General features: G+C 39.9%; 1 protein-coding gene across 2 annotated transcripts in view; it reads right to left on the bottom strand.

Moving 5' to 3' along the window:
• The window catches only part of NPR3 (natriuretic peptide receptor 3), a 63,695-nt gene that overhangs the window by 27,511 nt on the left and 18,968 nt on the right, over window positions 1-17,216 (bottom strand). For both annotated transcript variants that reach the window (XM_045565801.1, XM_045565802.1), the window contains exon 3: window positions 14,240-14,406. In XM_045565801.1, the coding sequence (XP_045421757.1) occupies window positions 14,240-14,406 (167 nt within the window). The remainder of the gene's footprint in view (window positions 1-14,239; window positions 14,407-17,216) is intronic.

Genomic DNA, 17,216 nt, shown 5'->3' with positions numbered 1-17,216 from the left:
ATGCAGAATTATTTTACTGCTGCTCTATTAGTGCAATGCAAAGCTTCATGTAGGGAAGTTTAAGTTCTGAGAGTACCATGATGATCTAGCCATTGGGTGCTCTCACTAAAAGACATGTTTCATGAACAGGACTCTCTTATGGGAGTAAATCCTGACATTTGAGGGCACTTTCGTCTCCTTACCTGACAGCAAAATAACACCTTTAGGTTTGTTTACTTTAAGCTTTCCTTTTCCAGGTTTCTCCTTTAAATGCAATATCGTGGTAACGTTAATCTACTGAATGTCTAACATTTTTGTGCAAACAAGTTCTTCACCAAGTGAAGAAAGGGATGCTGAGACCCTGAGGTGCTCAGAGGCACTGGAAAGGGTGAGAAAGGCCGAAAAAAGGCCATCTGAGCTTCTGTCCTCTGCAATTTCCCCCAGGCTCCTTCACTTACACTGGTGGGTATAATTGTTAGAGCTGATGCATGTTCTTTCTGCAAGCTGAATTAGTAATCTGTCTACAGTCCCTATTTTAAATGATCTGACTATTCTAAAAAGAATTTAAGTTGTGTTTCAACTGTGAAGAAGTTGGCCAAATGAGCTGCAATGCAGGAAAAAAAAAGAAAACAGCTTAGCTTTTCAATTGTGAAACATATTTCCACCCTGCATCGTTATTTTAGTCATGCATATCTGAGTATATTGTCACCATTGTTGCAAAATATCTTTCTAACTGAAATTAATTACATCAGCACACATAATAGAAAAAAACCACTGATTGTCTTTCAAAAGGACAAAATGAAGCTTATAGCTTGGAAAAGTCCCTTTGCATAGGTTCTGTGATTCTTCCTTGAACACTTTCAGTTGCACCAATTCAGTAGCATTTTTGACAACTGCCAATATGTGGCAACCACAAGCAAATGGATACTTATTTACATTCAAACAAAAAAACCACTTTAATCAGGAGATTTCCAAGTTCTTCAAGTACTCTAACACAACTAAAGCTACTTAGAAGTTGCAGGAATAAACAATTTAAAGCACTTTTCCCCTTTATTTCAAGAAAATGAAAGTGATGCATATTTTTTAGATTTCAATGCATCTTTATTTAAATGCATCCTGAAAGTCACCTGATGGTTCTTTAGCAAGAGAAAATGAATGGCTTTTAATCAGCCATTCTTCTTGCAGTGCCTCGGTCTGCCTGAGTACGTTTTTCTAATAAAACCAATCTTATTAATACGTTGGCATGTGAACTCATTATTTTTCTGTCATTATAAGCCAACTTTTGGTTTGCTTTTATTCTCTCAAATACAATTAGCAAAGCCCTCCAGTGCCTTGAGGGGGCCTTTCTATTCGGACAAATCGTTCCCTGGCTGACTTTAAAGAAAAGGAGTGTGGACAAAGGATGGAAGGGGGGAATTCTCCTTCTATTCTGATGCAGTTTGAACAGAAAGGCCAGGCTGTGCATAGTCTTGCTGGAAGCGGGGCAAATATGGCTTGCATCAGCGGCATTCTATTTCTCCCATTAGCTTGACTGAATAGCTAACTTCTAAAAATTTTAGTAGGAGTATACAATTCCAATTAAATGATATTATATAAGACAAGAGGGAGTGAAGTGTCTGGCCAAGAATTTATTGATGATCTGATGACTTTTCAGCTAATGTCACCTCCCACGTGGCTTCTGAGCAAAACTAGCGTCAAAATCCAGGTTGGTGTAAACAGCTTTACTGCTGGGACTTCCCCCTCATTTAGAAATTAGAGCATTGTTTTTCAACATTTTGTACTTCCCAAAATGTAATGTGTGGCTTAGTTAACAATTATTTATTAAACTCTGTTCAAATCCCTTGGCTAGATAAACCATGCATTCCCCAGGCTCCCATTTCATTTTTGAGTGTCAGAGGGAGACCCAGGAGGGAGGGAATGCCCAAATACACATCCCACCTCCCCAACAATGCTGCTGTGCATGGGACACTGCCTGGGTATTTGTTTAATTAGTTAAATTTTCAACTTTTAAATAAGGAGAAAAAACAAGCTACGGGTGGCCCGCCAACCTCAAACGAGCAAATATCCAAGGTTATAAAATCACCCCCTGCTCAGAATACCAGGTTAGAAATAAAAACAGCGTTTACCAAATTCTACCCCAAGACAAGAACAGAGGTCGCATTAAGAAGTATGAAACTGAATTTGAAAGCCAAAGGACTAAGGATGCAACATTATTTTATTAAAAATGTACTCTACACATTCTTTATAACTAAAATACCTTTCTTTAACAGAACAAAACCCCTCAAAGAAGCCACCTCTGAAATTAATTGGAGAAATTCGGATCCACTCTTAAAAACTAGGCTCTAATTTTATGTTTTCAAAACTACACTTACAGCTGTATCTTTGCAAACACAAATTGGACACAGAACATTGCAATTACTTAATTTGTGTATACAACGGTGGCTTTTGCATGTACAAACAGTTACATGCCATAGAACGGTGACCACTTTGGAGCTGAAGAAAAGCTGGTCCTTTGTATTTTAAAGCTCTGAAGTAATGAAAATTTCCAAAAGGACTTTCTGATGTAATGTTACAAGCAGTAAAATACTTTATTGTAACAAAATATTCTTAAAACTGGGGTAGGGAGGCGAGGTTGTGATGATCACGACACTGTGATTTTTCAATAAGGGATACGTAAATTCCATGCCCAGATAATAACAATGAAACTCAGCCTCTAAGACTAAAATTAGAAAAACACTTTTAGCACATATAATAATAACAGAACCCTGGGAATGGGAAGGTTCTATGAGGTGGTGGTTATATAACCAAGGAAGCCCTAAGAAGCTAAGGGACCTGCCCAAGGGCTTTCTCTGCCCAAGTCCACTGTGCCAGTCCATGCTCTGGACTCTGCCTTCCCTCCCTTGCCACTAGACTGATGCTGTCTGCAACACTGGATATTACTAGAGGGAAGATCCATCTCAGGGGAGATGGTCTCTGCTCTCCGAGGTTACATTGGAAGGTTACTGAGCCCATATTGGGGCCCTCTTGACAAGTTTATGTCCTCAAATGTCTTTCAACTTTTCACAATAAAAGAGTACTAACAGATTCTAGAAAGGGTGCAAAATTGCTACAATTGCATTGTGATAAATTACGTATAATCTGCCAGGACGTGAACATCTCTAATTATTTGTATGTATATATCCCATCTTTCAACTTTAAAATCAAGTCAGCATGTCTTTTAAAAAATCTACTTTAAAACCTAAAACTCTACTTACACTGGTAATAGGATTCCTAGATAACATTCCTAGATATGTACAAAAGAATTGTTTTTAAAATGAAGCCAGCAAAGAGCTATATTAGAGGGAACAGTTTAGCCCCATATATCTGTATGACAAACCTTTTTGTAAAGAACAATCTTTTTTTAGTATTCATTATTTTAATGTATATCGTTTGCGTACAATCGCTTTTAAAGAATCGCAGAAGTCAGGTATGTCTGTGAGGGTAAGAAAGAAAGCACCAAGCTAGTAAATCAAGAAAAAGCAGCCATTACATTTTGGGAGGCGAGGGTGGGAGGATTGATTGAGCTCAAGAGTTCGAGACCAGCCTGAGCAAGAGCAAGACCCTGTCTCTACTAAAAATAGAAAAAATTAGCCAGGCGTGGTGGTACCTGCCTGTAGTCCCAACTACTTGGGAGACTGAGGCAGGAGGATAGCGTGAGCCCAGGAGTTTGAGGTTGCTGTGAGCTAGGCTGATGCCACAGCACTCTAGCCTGAGCAACAGAGCAAGACTCTGTCAGAAAAGAAAAAACAAAAGAAAAGAAAAAGAAAAAGAAAAAGAAGCCACTCCCTCCTCACACACACATTCTCTCTCTCTTTCCCTTGCTTTATATATAACAAGATTATTCCCCTTCCCCCCCCAACAACAACAATGAAAAAAGATGGCACCATCATTTTTGAGCACTTGCATGACATTGAGATCCAACAATCCAGAAGAGACTTCGGGTAAATCACAGCCATTTAAACACACATTCCCTCCAAAATCCCCACTGAAATGACAATAAGTGAATTTTTTAAGGCATAAACCTACAAATCTGAAGAGTACAGGAAGGAAATAGTAGGTGAGAAACATCAACAAAATTTGGGAAGATGGAAAGGGAAAACTGACTCAATAGACCTGAGAAACTGACACCAAAGTGCGCACAGGAGGGTGGCAGGGAACTCTAACAAGAAGCAAAGCCACTCCAGTTCAGGGGCGCAAGAACTGGAGACACTAATTACCTCTGGAGGTGGAGATGCAATGTGGCTGAAAATAGTGAGATTAGTTGAAAGTCTGTATAACGAACATTTATCATTTTATGTAAATTTTCCATTTTTTTAACCTTAAAATTGAGTCAGATCTCCTCCCCAACCTTACACAGAGAGGAAACTGCCCCTTCTCATCCAGGGAGAAGACAGAAGTTTTGTTGTCTGTCTAAAGATGTTGAAGCAAAGACGATCTGAACAGGAGGGTACCAGACCCAGATGGAGACTGGGCAAAGCGTAAAACTGAAAATTAGGTTTAAGTAATAAGTCTGCAGTCCTGAAGGTAAGACTCCCTCTCTCTGGGAGAGGCAGCTTTGTTTGAGGTGCCCTTAGAAAGAAAAAATTCTACTTATTGAATTAAGACAGCTACCAATCATAAAATAAATCTCTACTTTAGATAAAATATGAAGTAAAGTGTACTCTATAACTGATGAACGGGTATACTCAGAAAGATAAAATATCACACTCAGGAAACAAGGTCAAGGTGCTATTTTTGAAAAGGGGGGCACCCAGAGAACAAGAGAGAGCTCTTGGAAATTGCAAGCAGAAATTAAAAATGATAGCAGAAATTAAAAATTCAGTAGACAAGTTGGAAGGTAAATCTGAGGCAATCTTCAGAAAGAAAAATAAAAAAGTAGAGTTGGAAAATAGGAGAGAAAATTAAAGGATCAACTGAGGAGGGCCAACATACAATTTTTAAAGTTCCAGAAAAAGCAAACAAAAAGTTCTCAGCACAAAGACATAAAAACACCCACACCGAGACACATCATTGTGAAATCTCAGAACACCAATGAGCCCAATTGTCTGCCTATTTCATTTTGAATTCATTCCCCTCATTTCAACTGCTTGGCTCTGCTCTACATCACAGGAGGATGACTCCTCCAGGTGCATTTCCCTGTCAGCTGACTTCTGGTTGGTTCAGCCAACAAGAAGCACTGGTGGGAGAGTAGAGTCAGAAGTAAGGTGAAAGCCAGGGTATTTCTCACTCTCTCTCTTTGTCCTGGCTAGCATCTCTAGAAGAAACTGCATTTACTCTATGCTTCTAGCTTTCATAGGCAGCCCTAACTTTTGAGTCCTGGGAAAGCTACCTCTTCCCTGGTCCTTCCAGCTGTAGGGGTGGTAATGGCTTCTTGCTGTTGTTAATCTCTGGCTTTCCTTACTCTTCCATTTTACCCTTTAAAGTTAATCCTTCTATTAAATTCCTGTTGAAGTACCTGGCATAGGCTCTATTTTCCTGACTAAATCCTGACATATACAATCAATAATACAGAGAAAAAGCATGAAAAAGGTGAAGAATCAGAATGGCAATAGCAAAAGCTACAAAACAATAGAGCGATGGCATCAAAATTTTAAGGGAAAATAATATTCAAACTAACATTTTATACCCAGCTAAATTGTCAATTAAATATAAGAATAAAACAACATGTTTTCTGATACTTAAAGTATCAAAATATTTTACACTCATGTCCTCTTCTTCAAAACTAAGGTGAAATTTAAGAAAGAAGGAGATCTGATATCAAATCAAAGGGATACAGTATAAGACAGAACTGAAGGACAGTTCCAGTTTGATACTGATGGAAGAAATTATTCTAGATTGGAGCTGGATGACAAAGGTTCAAAAAAATTAGCATCATTATCTAAAATGTTTGACTGAGGAAATTAAAATGAAATAGAACTACATGGAAGCAAATAAGAAACCATGGCAAGGCCAGGCACAGTAACCCAAACCTGTAATTGTAGCACTCAAAGAGGCCAAGTCAGGAGGATTGCTTGAGTCAGGAGTTCAAGACCAGCCTAAGCGAGAGCAAGACCCCACCTCTACAAAAAATGGAAAAAAATTAGCTGGGCATGGTGGTGCACGCCTGTAGTCCCAGCTACTCATGAGGCTGAGGCAGGAGGATCACTTAAGCCCAGGAGTTTAAGGTTGCAGTGAGCTATGATCATGCCACTGCACTCTAGTCTGGGTGACAGAGTAAGACCCTGTCTCAAAAAAAAAAAAAAAACACCAAGGCAATTATTAACACCAGAGAAAACAAAAAGCTATACAGGAAAGATATGTAATCATAGAATACCATATATGATTCTACTGTAAATAATTATATGGTCATAATAATAAAACCTCTGAATACATTTTTAGCTTTTCTTCAAATTTCATTTTGTGAATGTATTTTTAAACAGAAACTATGCTACAAAATATTGAGAGGGTGGGAGGAAAAGGAACTATTGCCAGAGGAAAAAAGAGCTAAATCTTTTTCCATTTTAGGAAATCAAGAGATCATATCAAAAATAGCAATATACATAATCTATTTTAGAAATATGGAGGGGAACAGCAGAAAAGCAGATAAAACATTAATGATGATTGCTTCTAAGGAATGGGAGTCAGGAGTAGAAAAGATCAGGAGATTCATGTCTGTCTATAATTCTTTAGTACTATGAATTTGTTTTTAACTCAGTGTGGGGTTTTTTTCACTCGTCGTTTTGGGCCCTTTCAATCTAAAAAGTCATGTATCTTTTTGATTTCAACAATAAAAATATCATGGAAAGAAGGTGAGCTTCACCCCAGGGCTGAACCAACTGTTAAAGGACATCCAGTGAATAGGTCTCAAAAGTGCCAAACACAACAGGGAAATGGGTCAAGGCCAAGTGTGGGATTCACAGGGCAGAGAAGCCAGAGAGGCTGCCAGAGGGGAAAAAGTGTCTCCAGGGTTGGCTCAGTCTAACATGAGAAACCGTAGCAAGGAAAAATTTAAGTCTACCTTTTAAAGGCATAATGCAAAGACACTGAGAAATGGAAACACTGAATTATCTCCCTAGTCCAGAATAAATGAATGAACAAATGAATAAATATCTCTTTCATCTCAGAAATAAAACTAATGGTTTTTGAATGTAAGATTAGGTAGTATTTGAGCACTTGGGCATTTCTTTATTTTCTTCCAAGGGAGTGATTTTTCAATGCAACCCTGCATGTACATGCTGTAGTATCCTATCCATGTGATAAACAGGGCTCAGGACAACTGAGCAAATGGTACACTGACCAGCCATGGTCTAGCTCAGTGACTCTTAGCTTTTTACTACACTGACCTCATTAAGAATCAGATGGTAATTACTGACCCCTCTCTCCAAAGTACACAAATATGTACTTACAAAATCTTGTACATAATTATAAAGAGTTAATGCGCTCTACGTCAAGAAACCCTCATCCACATAAAGAGATCAGGAAAACATGGATGAATTTGAAAGACGCCTCCTACTAAAGAAGAACTAAGTGAACCCACTTTGATCTCATTTCTCTAGAAAAAGATATTTTCACATATGTACCATATTTGATCCACTACAAGATGAACTGTCCACACTTCAGTGATCACCATTAGCATGTCAGAGTGCTTTACACAAAGGTGCATGGTGTTTCACGTGCATGCTCTAGTGAGCTCTAGTGAGCTCTCATGGGCCCCCAGATTTCACGGCCGTGGATATTTATATACCTGCTTAAGTATTTTGAGGGAGTGTGCATCGCATCCCAGCTGGGACCACTCACTGTCCAGGATCACGCTCACAGCCATGCTCCCTGAGACACTCACTAGGCTGCATCTGATGATCAGGGCCATGACAGTTTACACTTCAGAAAAAACACGAAAAACAGGTCACTGTGGTTGAAGAGGAGACCAAGTCCTAGCCAGACTTTGTCAGGTGTGTGAGAGAGTAAAGAGAATCTGATATCTTCAAAGTGTGTATTTGGGTAGGTGAGGTGCAGAGCAGGGAAGGAAATACTCCAGCCCGACCGAGCTGCCTGCCAGGCTCACTTGCAGCGCCTGAGACACGTAATCCTCGGGTCATGGGTCTGACCCTCATGGGGCACATTGCTGTTATTATACAAAGGTCAGACTGATGTAGTGGAAAAAGAAAGTCACTGACCCAGGAGTCAGAAGATGCAACTAATCTCGGCTTGGCTACTGCACAGCGCATTCTAAAACCAAATACCAGCGCTCTGCAATTGGAACCGCTCGCGTGGCAGAGGCCAAGCACCTCCATTAAGATGCCCTTGAGTGAGAACCACTGCACATGTGGGTGACCCAATAAAAACCACCAGGGAAGGCCAGACAGGCACTTGGCAGCAACTTGCCTGAGCCATGCCTGCAGCTCCACTGACACTTGAGGGCCTCTCCAGCGGGGCCTTACTTCTAACTTTAGATTTCTGATGATCTCCAGGTTGTCTTCAGTACCCTCACTGCAAAACCCCACTACTCTCCCCCAGTATCACCCCACCTCCCTGAGCCTCAGTTTCCACCACTGTACAGGGAGCTGGGTGGAGTCAGTGTCCTTTGGATTCAATAACAACAGAAATAATAAGCATAATAATAGGTATTTTTATGTGCCACAAACACAGAGAATGCAAGAGTGAGCAGAAACAAGCATGGTTCGTGCTCTTGCAGCATTCACAGTCTGGTGGAAGAGACCAAAGTTAATTAGGAAGTCCCACAGGTGCCTGTGCAATTACACTGAGAGGTGCGCTATGGTGGAAGGGAGCAGGGTGCTAGGAGGTAGTATGCGGTGCCAGGAAAGACCATCCTGAGGAGGTAGCACGTGAATTACATCTGAAGACGAGTGGGAGTACTAGAGGCATTAGGTACACAGGAGCATCACACACATCAGCCTGGAGGAGGAGAAACAAAAGAAAGAGAAATGATAGCTACCATCCACTCACTGCATACTAGGTGTCTGGCATGTGTCAAACTTCATTTATGTATAATTCCTGAGTTCTTTCAACAACTTTGTCAGTTAAAAATTATTATCCATATCTTATGGTCAGTAAACCAAGGCATCAACTTTCAAAATGTGCCCAAGATAAGAATGGTAGGATAAGACTAGTAAGAGGCAGAGCCAGGTCTGTGAAATCCTAAGCCTGCATATTTAACTCCCTGCTATGCTAGTGGTGGCCATCAAGCCCCACTAAAACATAATGTATCAGAAGGAGATAGGTTTCCACTGGGTTCACTAGTAAGAAAACAAACGTACTTTTATATAGTTTAGAGATAGCAATGATATTTTTTAGTAAAATTAATACTCCATATTTTTAATTTACCAAATTTTGATAAGTTAATGCAGTTTTGTTTCTTTCTTTTTTTGTTGTTTTTTTAGAGAGGCGGTCTCACTCTGTCACCCTGGCTGGAATGCAGAGGCACGATCATAGCTCACTGTAACTTTGTACTCCTGGGCTCAAGCCATGTTCCTGCCTCAGGCTCCCGAATAGCTGAAACTATAGGCATGTGCCACCACACCCAGCTAATTTTTTTTATTTTTTGTAGAGACCAGTTTTCACTATGTTGCCCAGGCTGGTCTCAAACTCCTAGCCTCAAGTGATCCTCCTGCCTCAGTCTCCCATTATCTGGGATCACAGATGTGAGCCACCATGCCCAGCCAAATGTACTTTTTTTTCTTTTTTTAAATTTCAAATTAAAAAGCTTCTGCACAGCCAAATGTACTTTTAAAAATATTTTTATACTACCCATGGGAAGGGTGGAGACACTGTCATAAGATACGTATACTAATAACTAGACAATTATAGTACATGCAATACCCACAGTCCTAATGATAGACCAGCCCTAAACAATCCTATTTTCTATCACACCACACATCTGTACCACCTAGCCACCCACCCGAGTGCAGTGAAACAGGAGTGGACACTTCACCCAGAGAAGCTAACTTACAGACTGCCGATAGCCTTTGAGACAACCTAGCCTACAAAGTTCCACCCAAAGTTCCTCCCTCACAGTGCTTGCTTTTGGTTTTTTCAGCTGGAGGCTGGACTTCCCACCTGCAGGTTGTAATCCCCTTCTTAAGAAATAAAGCTCTCCTTTCTAAATTTATAAATTGTGTGATTTTTAAGTTAACACAACTCACCACATTATAACTTTATAACAGGATAAAGAAAAATTATCTCATCACGACAGATATAGAAAAGATATTTCATAAAAGTCAAATACCCAAATCTACACAGGTGATAAAACTGCACAAAACTTAATACACATGTGAGTATGAGTAAAATTGGGGAAATCTGAGTATGTTCAGGATATTGTATTAATGTATTAATGTCAATATCAATTAGTAATTGAGATCTTATACATAATTTTCCAAAATGTTGCCACTGGAGAAAACTGGACAATGTACACATGGGATCTCTCTGTATTGCACCTTAAAAGTGCATGTATACCTGCAATTGTCTCAATTAAAAAGTCAATTAAAAAAGAGAGAGCCAGGTGTGATGGCGCACACCTGTAATCCCAACTACTCAGGAGGCTGAGGTGGAAAGATTGCTTGAGCCTAGGAGTTCGAGGCTGCTGTGAGCCACTGCATGCCACTGCACTCCAGCCTGAGCTTGAGCAAGACCCTCTCTCTAAAAAGAAAAAAAAAACAGACGACAAAAGATGGAGAGAGAGAAAGAAGAGACCAATTTTACAGTAACAAAATTGCATTAATCCATCAAAATTTGGTAAATTAAAAATTTTAATATTAATATTAATTTTACTAAAAAAGTCATTGCTACTCCATTTTCCCAATGCTTCAGTATAGCCAGCAAAAATTTTAAAGTTTTAAATTCTTGCATTTTGAGAAGATCATAACCTTTCCAAGGGTGCTGACAACATGATAATATGATGAATGTGATACTAACATATATGAAATAGAATCAGTGATAGCGTACAATGTAAAATGCCTAGAGTAAAAACCTATCTCTAAAGCCTATCTTTAAGCTACATCATACAAACCTTGATGCTTGTTGTGCTATGTTTGTTTCAATTATTCTAACAGAAGGTGTGATTTTGCCAGAATAAATAAATAAAAGTTCACTAACAAGGAATTAAAGAGAATTTCCACAACCTAATGAAGACCCTCCCAAAATCCCCACAGCAAACATCATGCTTAAGTAGTGATATGAACAGATATGAAATGTTATATGCTCTTCATTTTAAAGTTAAGATGCCCACTGTCACTGCTTATATTTAATGCTATATTGGGATCCTAGTCAGAGCCATTAAAGTTGTAATTTAATGAATTATACTTAATCTTAATTCAATATACTTAATACTTAAATTTAATTAAGTATGTATATGTAAGTACACTTTTTAAAACTATTTTATTTATATATTTATTTATTTATGTAGAGATGGGGTCTCACTATGTGGCCCAGGCTGGATCTGAACTCCTGGGCTAAAGCAATCCTCCTGTCTCAGCCCTGAGTAGCGGGGACTACAGGCACGCACCACCACACCCAGCTCCTTAAGTACACTTTAATTAAGCATACTTAAAAGTAGAATTAAAAAGAAGCAAAATTGTCACTATTCCCAGGTCGTGTGGTTGTTTAGAAAATGCACAGTAAATTTTAGAATCAATAAGAGGGTCCACCAAGATTGCTGGATTCAAGGTGAATAGCAGAGGTTGATGAGCATCATGAACAAAGTTCTAAGCAATCAGAGAAGACAACTCATTAGCACAAGTAAGAGAAGCAAAAAGAGAAGAGCTGAGCCCAGAGTGAAGACTGCAGGCTCTTTTGAAGCATCTCCTGCCACACTAGATCAAGATCTAGTACCCCAAGGTCCAGCCACACCAGGCTCCTGCTCTTTGGGGCTCCCACAGGTCTCTCCCACAATACTCACCATGAACACCTACCTGTCTAAACTGACCTCCTAACATCTGCAACTGGCACTCAAAAGAGCCCAGCTAAAACTCACATACATATGAAAGACAGACACAGCTCCAGAACTGGAATAAGTTACTATAATGAGTTCTAATTGACACTTAAAATTATAATTTGTATTTATTTATATTTATTTATAAAGTCAGTTTTAACAGTCCCATCATCAGAGAAGCAGTATTGTAATCTACAGCCACAAATAATCTCTAAAGTGCTACTATTTGGTTTAGAATGTGTTATGAATCTTTGTAGTAGGTATATCATCCCAATGAGATTTTCCTTAGACTACTATTAAACTAAGATTTAATATTCTGAACACAGAGGAACAGACGACCAAGAAGAATTACCCAGTAGTGTGTTGGGATGCTGACTTTTGCCCAATGAGCATCATTACGTTGGACAATATATGCTGAAATAGTTAAACTTCAACAACCTCAGGGAGAAAGTCAGACAAAACAGCACCATTATTGAGTTTTTAAACCACACAATTAATGTAAGCCTAATAAAGTAAAATAATATACAGTGGCATATGTAAAAAAGCTCAATGTTTTCAATATTGGCACAGGCCACCTTTGACATCACTACTGAATGAAGTTCAATACCTTTTGTATTCTTTTATATTCCTGAGGCAAAGGATTCGGATAATGCAAGACTATCATACATTTCCTTAAACTTGGGCTCTGTTGCAGAAACCCTACTTCTTTCATAATTCAGAGCACACGGTCCAATATGGTAGCCACTAGTCACACATGGCTACTAAGTACCTGAACAAAGGCTCAAATGCTGTAAGTATAAAATTACACTGGATTTCAAAGACTTTGTACAATAAAAAGAATATAAAAATCTCATAAATAATTTTTACATTGGTTAAATGTTGAAATGATAATATTTTTGATATTTGAGTTAAATAGAATATATTGTCAAAATTAATCTCACCTGGGTTTTCTTTTTCTTTCTTAAATGTGTCTAATAGGAAATTTTAAATTACATATTTGGCTCACATTTGTGACTCACATTATATATCTACTGGACAGCACTGATTTAGAAAGTCAAAAGGAATTTTAAATGATGTGTGTATAATATATACATAACATTTAAAACATTAATAAGTATAAGACCATTTGTATGTTATTTGATAGGAAATTCCTATAAAGACAGGTATAATCTTGTAACAATAGAACAAAAGAGGTACTATTTGAACTTTTTGACAAGGATAGTGCTAAATGCTTCAGGTAAATTATCTGTAATCCTCCCAATAGGAAGGAGCACTTTGGATCAGGGAGATTGAGCTTGTGTTCAAGATCACACAGCTAGATCCAGGCTCTGAATGCAGGTCTGTCTGAGGCCAATGCCAGGACTTAGTGGTACTTCAAGTGAAGAAACCGGAAGATCTGTTTGGAAGTGACTGTCTCTTATGAAGCTGATCATTATCCAACTCAGGCAGGGACCCTCCAGCCATATGGCTGTCATTAAGAAAGTGCTCCTTATCTGTTTTGGACACTGCAGAGTGAACAGTTTTGAAAACCAAACACCTACCCCACTGGCACCAGAGGCCCACAGTTCACTCTGATCTGAGAAATGACTTGCAGGAGTGACACAATAGCCACACAGCAAAGCGTGCCAGAGGCAGCCGAAATGATGGCACCAAATGAAGTGTGGTCAGAAGCCACCTCTTAGATGTGTCCTTCCGCTTAATCCTTAGCCTAGTCTAAGCTTTCGACTCCAGTCCACTCTTAGAAAATGCACTAGCCACAACAGCACTAAGGGAGTGGGAACCCCTGGAACACTTGAGTAGAAGCAGCTTACAGCACAAGAGGGCAACAACCTCATCCACAAGAGAGAAGCAGACTGGCCAGAAAGCTAAGACAGATTGCCAAAAGAAAGAGCCTCCTAAAACCCCAAATATCTTCTACCACCAAGCTTTGGAAAAATTAGGCATGCAAAACTTTGGCACTACTTCATTCACCTTCTACCCCAAAACCCTCCTAGCCAAATACATGATGGAAGTCTACAGACATTCTGCTCAGCATTACCACAAGTGCCCACAAAAAGCGATTTTCCTTCCTGTAGCAGTTGAGAAAGTGTAAGCGAAGGGTGGGGGTGATGGGGGTATGGCTGGGGAGGGAGGGAGGAAAACTGACCAGAGAAAAAACACACAGAAGGCAGCAGTGACATTCAGACCTGAATCTAGGAATTTTTGAATGGCTCAGAATGGGACACTCTGTCACCTCTGATTTAATTAGAAGACTGTTTGCAGGATCCTGAAGGTCTAGGCTCATAATCAAGGACTTACGTAATCCTCCTCATTGAGTCCTTGTTTCTCAACAGAACTTTTCACTTCCATGGAAAACTTCTCAAACTCAGGTTTCACTGTCCTCAGTAGGGTGACTGTTTGAAGGGACGAGTACGCCTGCTTAGCTTCAAAGTCGTGTTTGTCTCCTCTCTTCCATGAGCCATCTCCTACAGAAGAAATAAAAATATTTATGATTCCAAGCCAGTCACCATAAAGAGGCCATTCTCCCTTTACAACCTCGATGTGTCCCTACGTGTTACAGTTGGCAGCCGGGGCAAGAGGTATTGTCATAGTTTTGCACTTGGGTATAATGTGACAATGTCAAGACCGTTAAAGGAGAAGAAGGCCCTTTGGACATGTGTTCCATTGAAATGTGAGAGAGAAAGAAAAGTACAGTTGAGGTAATTGCCTTAGAATAACCATGGAACTGCAATTTTCAGCTCCCAGATACGTGGCGCTGCGGAAATAAGAAGTAAGTTTTTATTCCTTCCCTTTCACACTTATTTTTTAACACCTACAATCAACTGTGGAGGCAAAATAAATAATATTATACCAGTGTGGCATAATAAACCTGATGTTATGTGGGTGTGGGACAGCAGGTCACAGCAAAGCATGAGCCGGACATGCACAAGCATGACAGAGTCAGCACTGGTAAAAGAAAAAAGTTTGACATTGTTGATATTTCTTGAATCTCTTCAGATTGAAAAGTAGCTTAGGTGAACCTGAGGGTTTATAGCTCTCTAGTGCCAGCAACATCATAAAAATTATTTATAGGAAAATGTCCATCAGAGCACTCATGGTAATAGAATAAAATTGCTATCATTTATTAAGCACATATTAATAATAATAAAAGCTCTATTTGTTAAGCACTTGATATGTATAAATACATTTAATACTCACAAGACCCCATAATGTGGGTACTATCATCCTCTCTATTTTACAGATGAGGAAACTGAGGCAAAAAGAAGACAGGTAGCCTCCTGCTTCACTGACCTGCCTGCACAAAAGCAAAGGCAAATTATATGCATAAGAATCATTATTCTTCTCTTTATTATTTCATTTTTGAGAAAATATGTGGCCTGCAGGGCTCCCAAAGGCAAGGTGGACCTCTAACTTTTGACAATAAGCTGTTTTTTCTATGAATTATGATTATGATTCCTGCAGAGCTCTGAAAATACAACAAGGAATTCAAACTGCTGGAGTCCAGCACCAAAGTCATTTGTTTGTCCCCAGCTCCCCATCGACCGCAGAGGCCTCGAGCTCAATAGCTAAGCAGTGAGGATCTCCCTGGGGTGTGTGGCCAGGGCTCTGCAACACGCGCTCACTCTTCCAAAAGTTTGACAAGGACTTGGTGGCTTTGGAATTTCTATCACAGTTTGAATCAGACAAACATGTATGAACTATGTATTCTACACAAGGTTCTGAGATAGCCATGTTGGGCATTATAAACGTCTGGGCAGTTTCTACCACATTCCAGAGAGAGATTGAGAGTTAGACATGTAAACAACTGAGGTTATTCCAGGGTAGAACTGACAGCTTATGATGGGGGGAGGAGGACAAAGAAACAACGCAGAATATAGAGGAAGAAGCAATGCGCTCCAGCCTGGGGAAGGTTTCGGGTGAGGAGGAGGCATTAGCCTGGTCCTCCGTGTGTGCATAGGATTTTACTAGGAGGACAGGAGGATGGAAAGGCGTGTCTGGCAGAGCACGCAGCACGGGCAAGGGTGTGAATGTGCACCACATCTAGTAGGCAGCTGGCAGCCTCAGCCTGGAACCCGAGAAAAGACAGAGACAAAGAATGTTGTTTGTGGAGGCATCTGGACGATCATAATCCTAAGAATAGCAAGCATTTATTAATTGCTTACTATCTGCCAGGGAGCTGGTAAAAGATAAATAAGACACAGCTGAGGACAGAATTCATTAGAGACTAGATCCGAGCTTAGTGAGCACAAGATTAAATTTCAGATCACCAAACAAAACTTAACAAAGTCCTCCTCCTCTCCCATGAAACCTCCCAGACACAGAGGAGGCCACAGCACAAGCAGAGCCAGAGAGCCAGGCGTCACTGCCACCAGGCAGGTGAACCCAGCTGGGTGCTCGGTTACCAAGACACAGACGACATGGCCTTAGTTAAGGGACAACTCCACTTCCAGGAGGACCCCAGATTCTGAGAATGCCCAGGACCTCTTCATCACATAGAGGAATCCATTGCTTATAGGCAGGCAATCGATATTTATTGATTCATTTTTAATTGCTTGAGGTATCAAGACTCAGCAGTGGTGATATCTCTTAGGCAAAGAGGGTCAGAGTTTTCTCAGCTCTGGGAAAGAGATCTCTCCAGGAGCGTAAGACGGGAAATACTTAACCCTCTAGGCTTTTATGCTGTGCAATTAGAAAACACACATAGAACTAGAAACAACAACTATCTCAGTCGCTGAAATGAGCAAAACATTTTTTTTAATTTGGAAAGAAGTAAAATTCAGTACAGTAAGTCTGACTACCACAGTTTAAAAGGTAGTAACTTTGGAGTTTTGTTTTCTAGAGAAAAAGAATGGGGCCAGGCGCGGTGGCTCACGCCTGTAATCCTAGCACTCTGAGAGTCCGAGGCAGGAGGATTATTTGAGGCCAGGAGTTCGAGACCAGCCTAAGCAAGAGTGAGACCCCGTCTCTACTAAAAAAATAGGAAAAAAAAGAATTAAAACAATAATTCTTAATAAATGCAAGCCAAGCTAAATAAATATCTATTCACAACCATAACTGATAGTATGACTTCCTGCTTTTGTGGGCATTTCTTATTGTGATGTGTCAGTAATATCTCCCATATCAGGGCTGTTGAACACTAGGAAGGCAGAGATCAGCTTGGCGTGACGTCCCATCAGTGGGGACAAATTTAATTCAGTAGACAACTGGGTGCCTCTGGAGATTTATGAGCGGAATAGAAGAGTGACATGATGAGAATCTGGCCTTGGGAAACAGC

Source organism: Lemur catta, chromosome 12 (genome assembly GCF_020740605.2).
Source record: "Lemur catta isolate mLemCat1 chromosome 12, mLemCat1.pri, whole genome shotgun sequence".
In the NCBI taxonomy this organism is placed as follows: Eukaryota; Metazoa; Chordata; class Mammalia; order Primates; family Lemuridae; genus Lemur; species Lemur catta.
The sequence above is the reverse complement of the archived record's forward strand: the minus strand, read 5'-3'. Positions and strand labels throughout refer to the sequence as shown.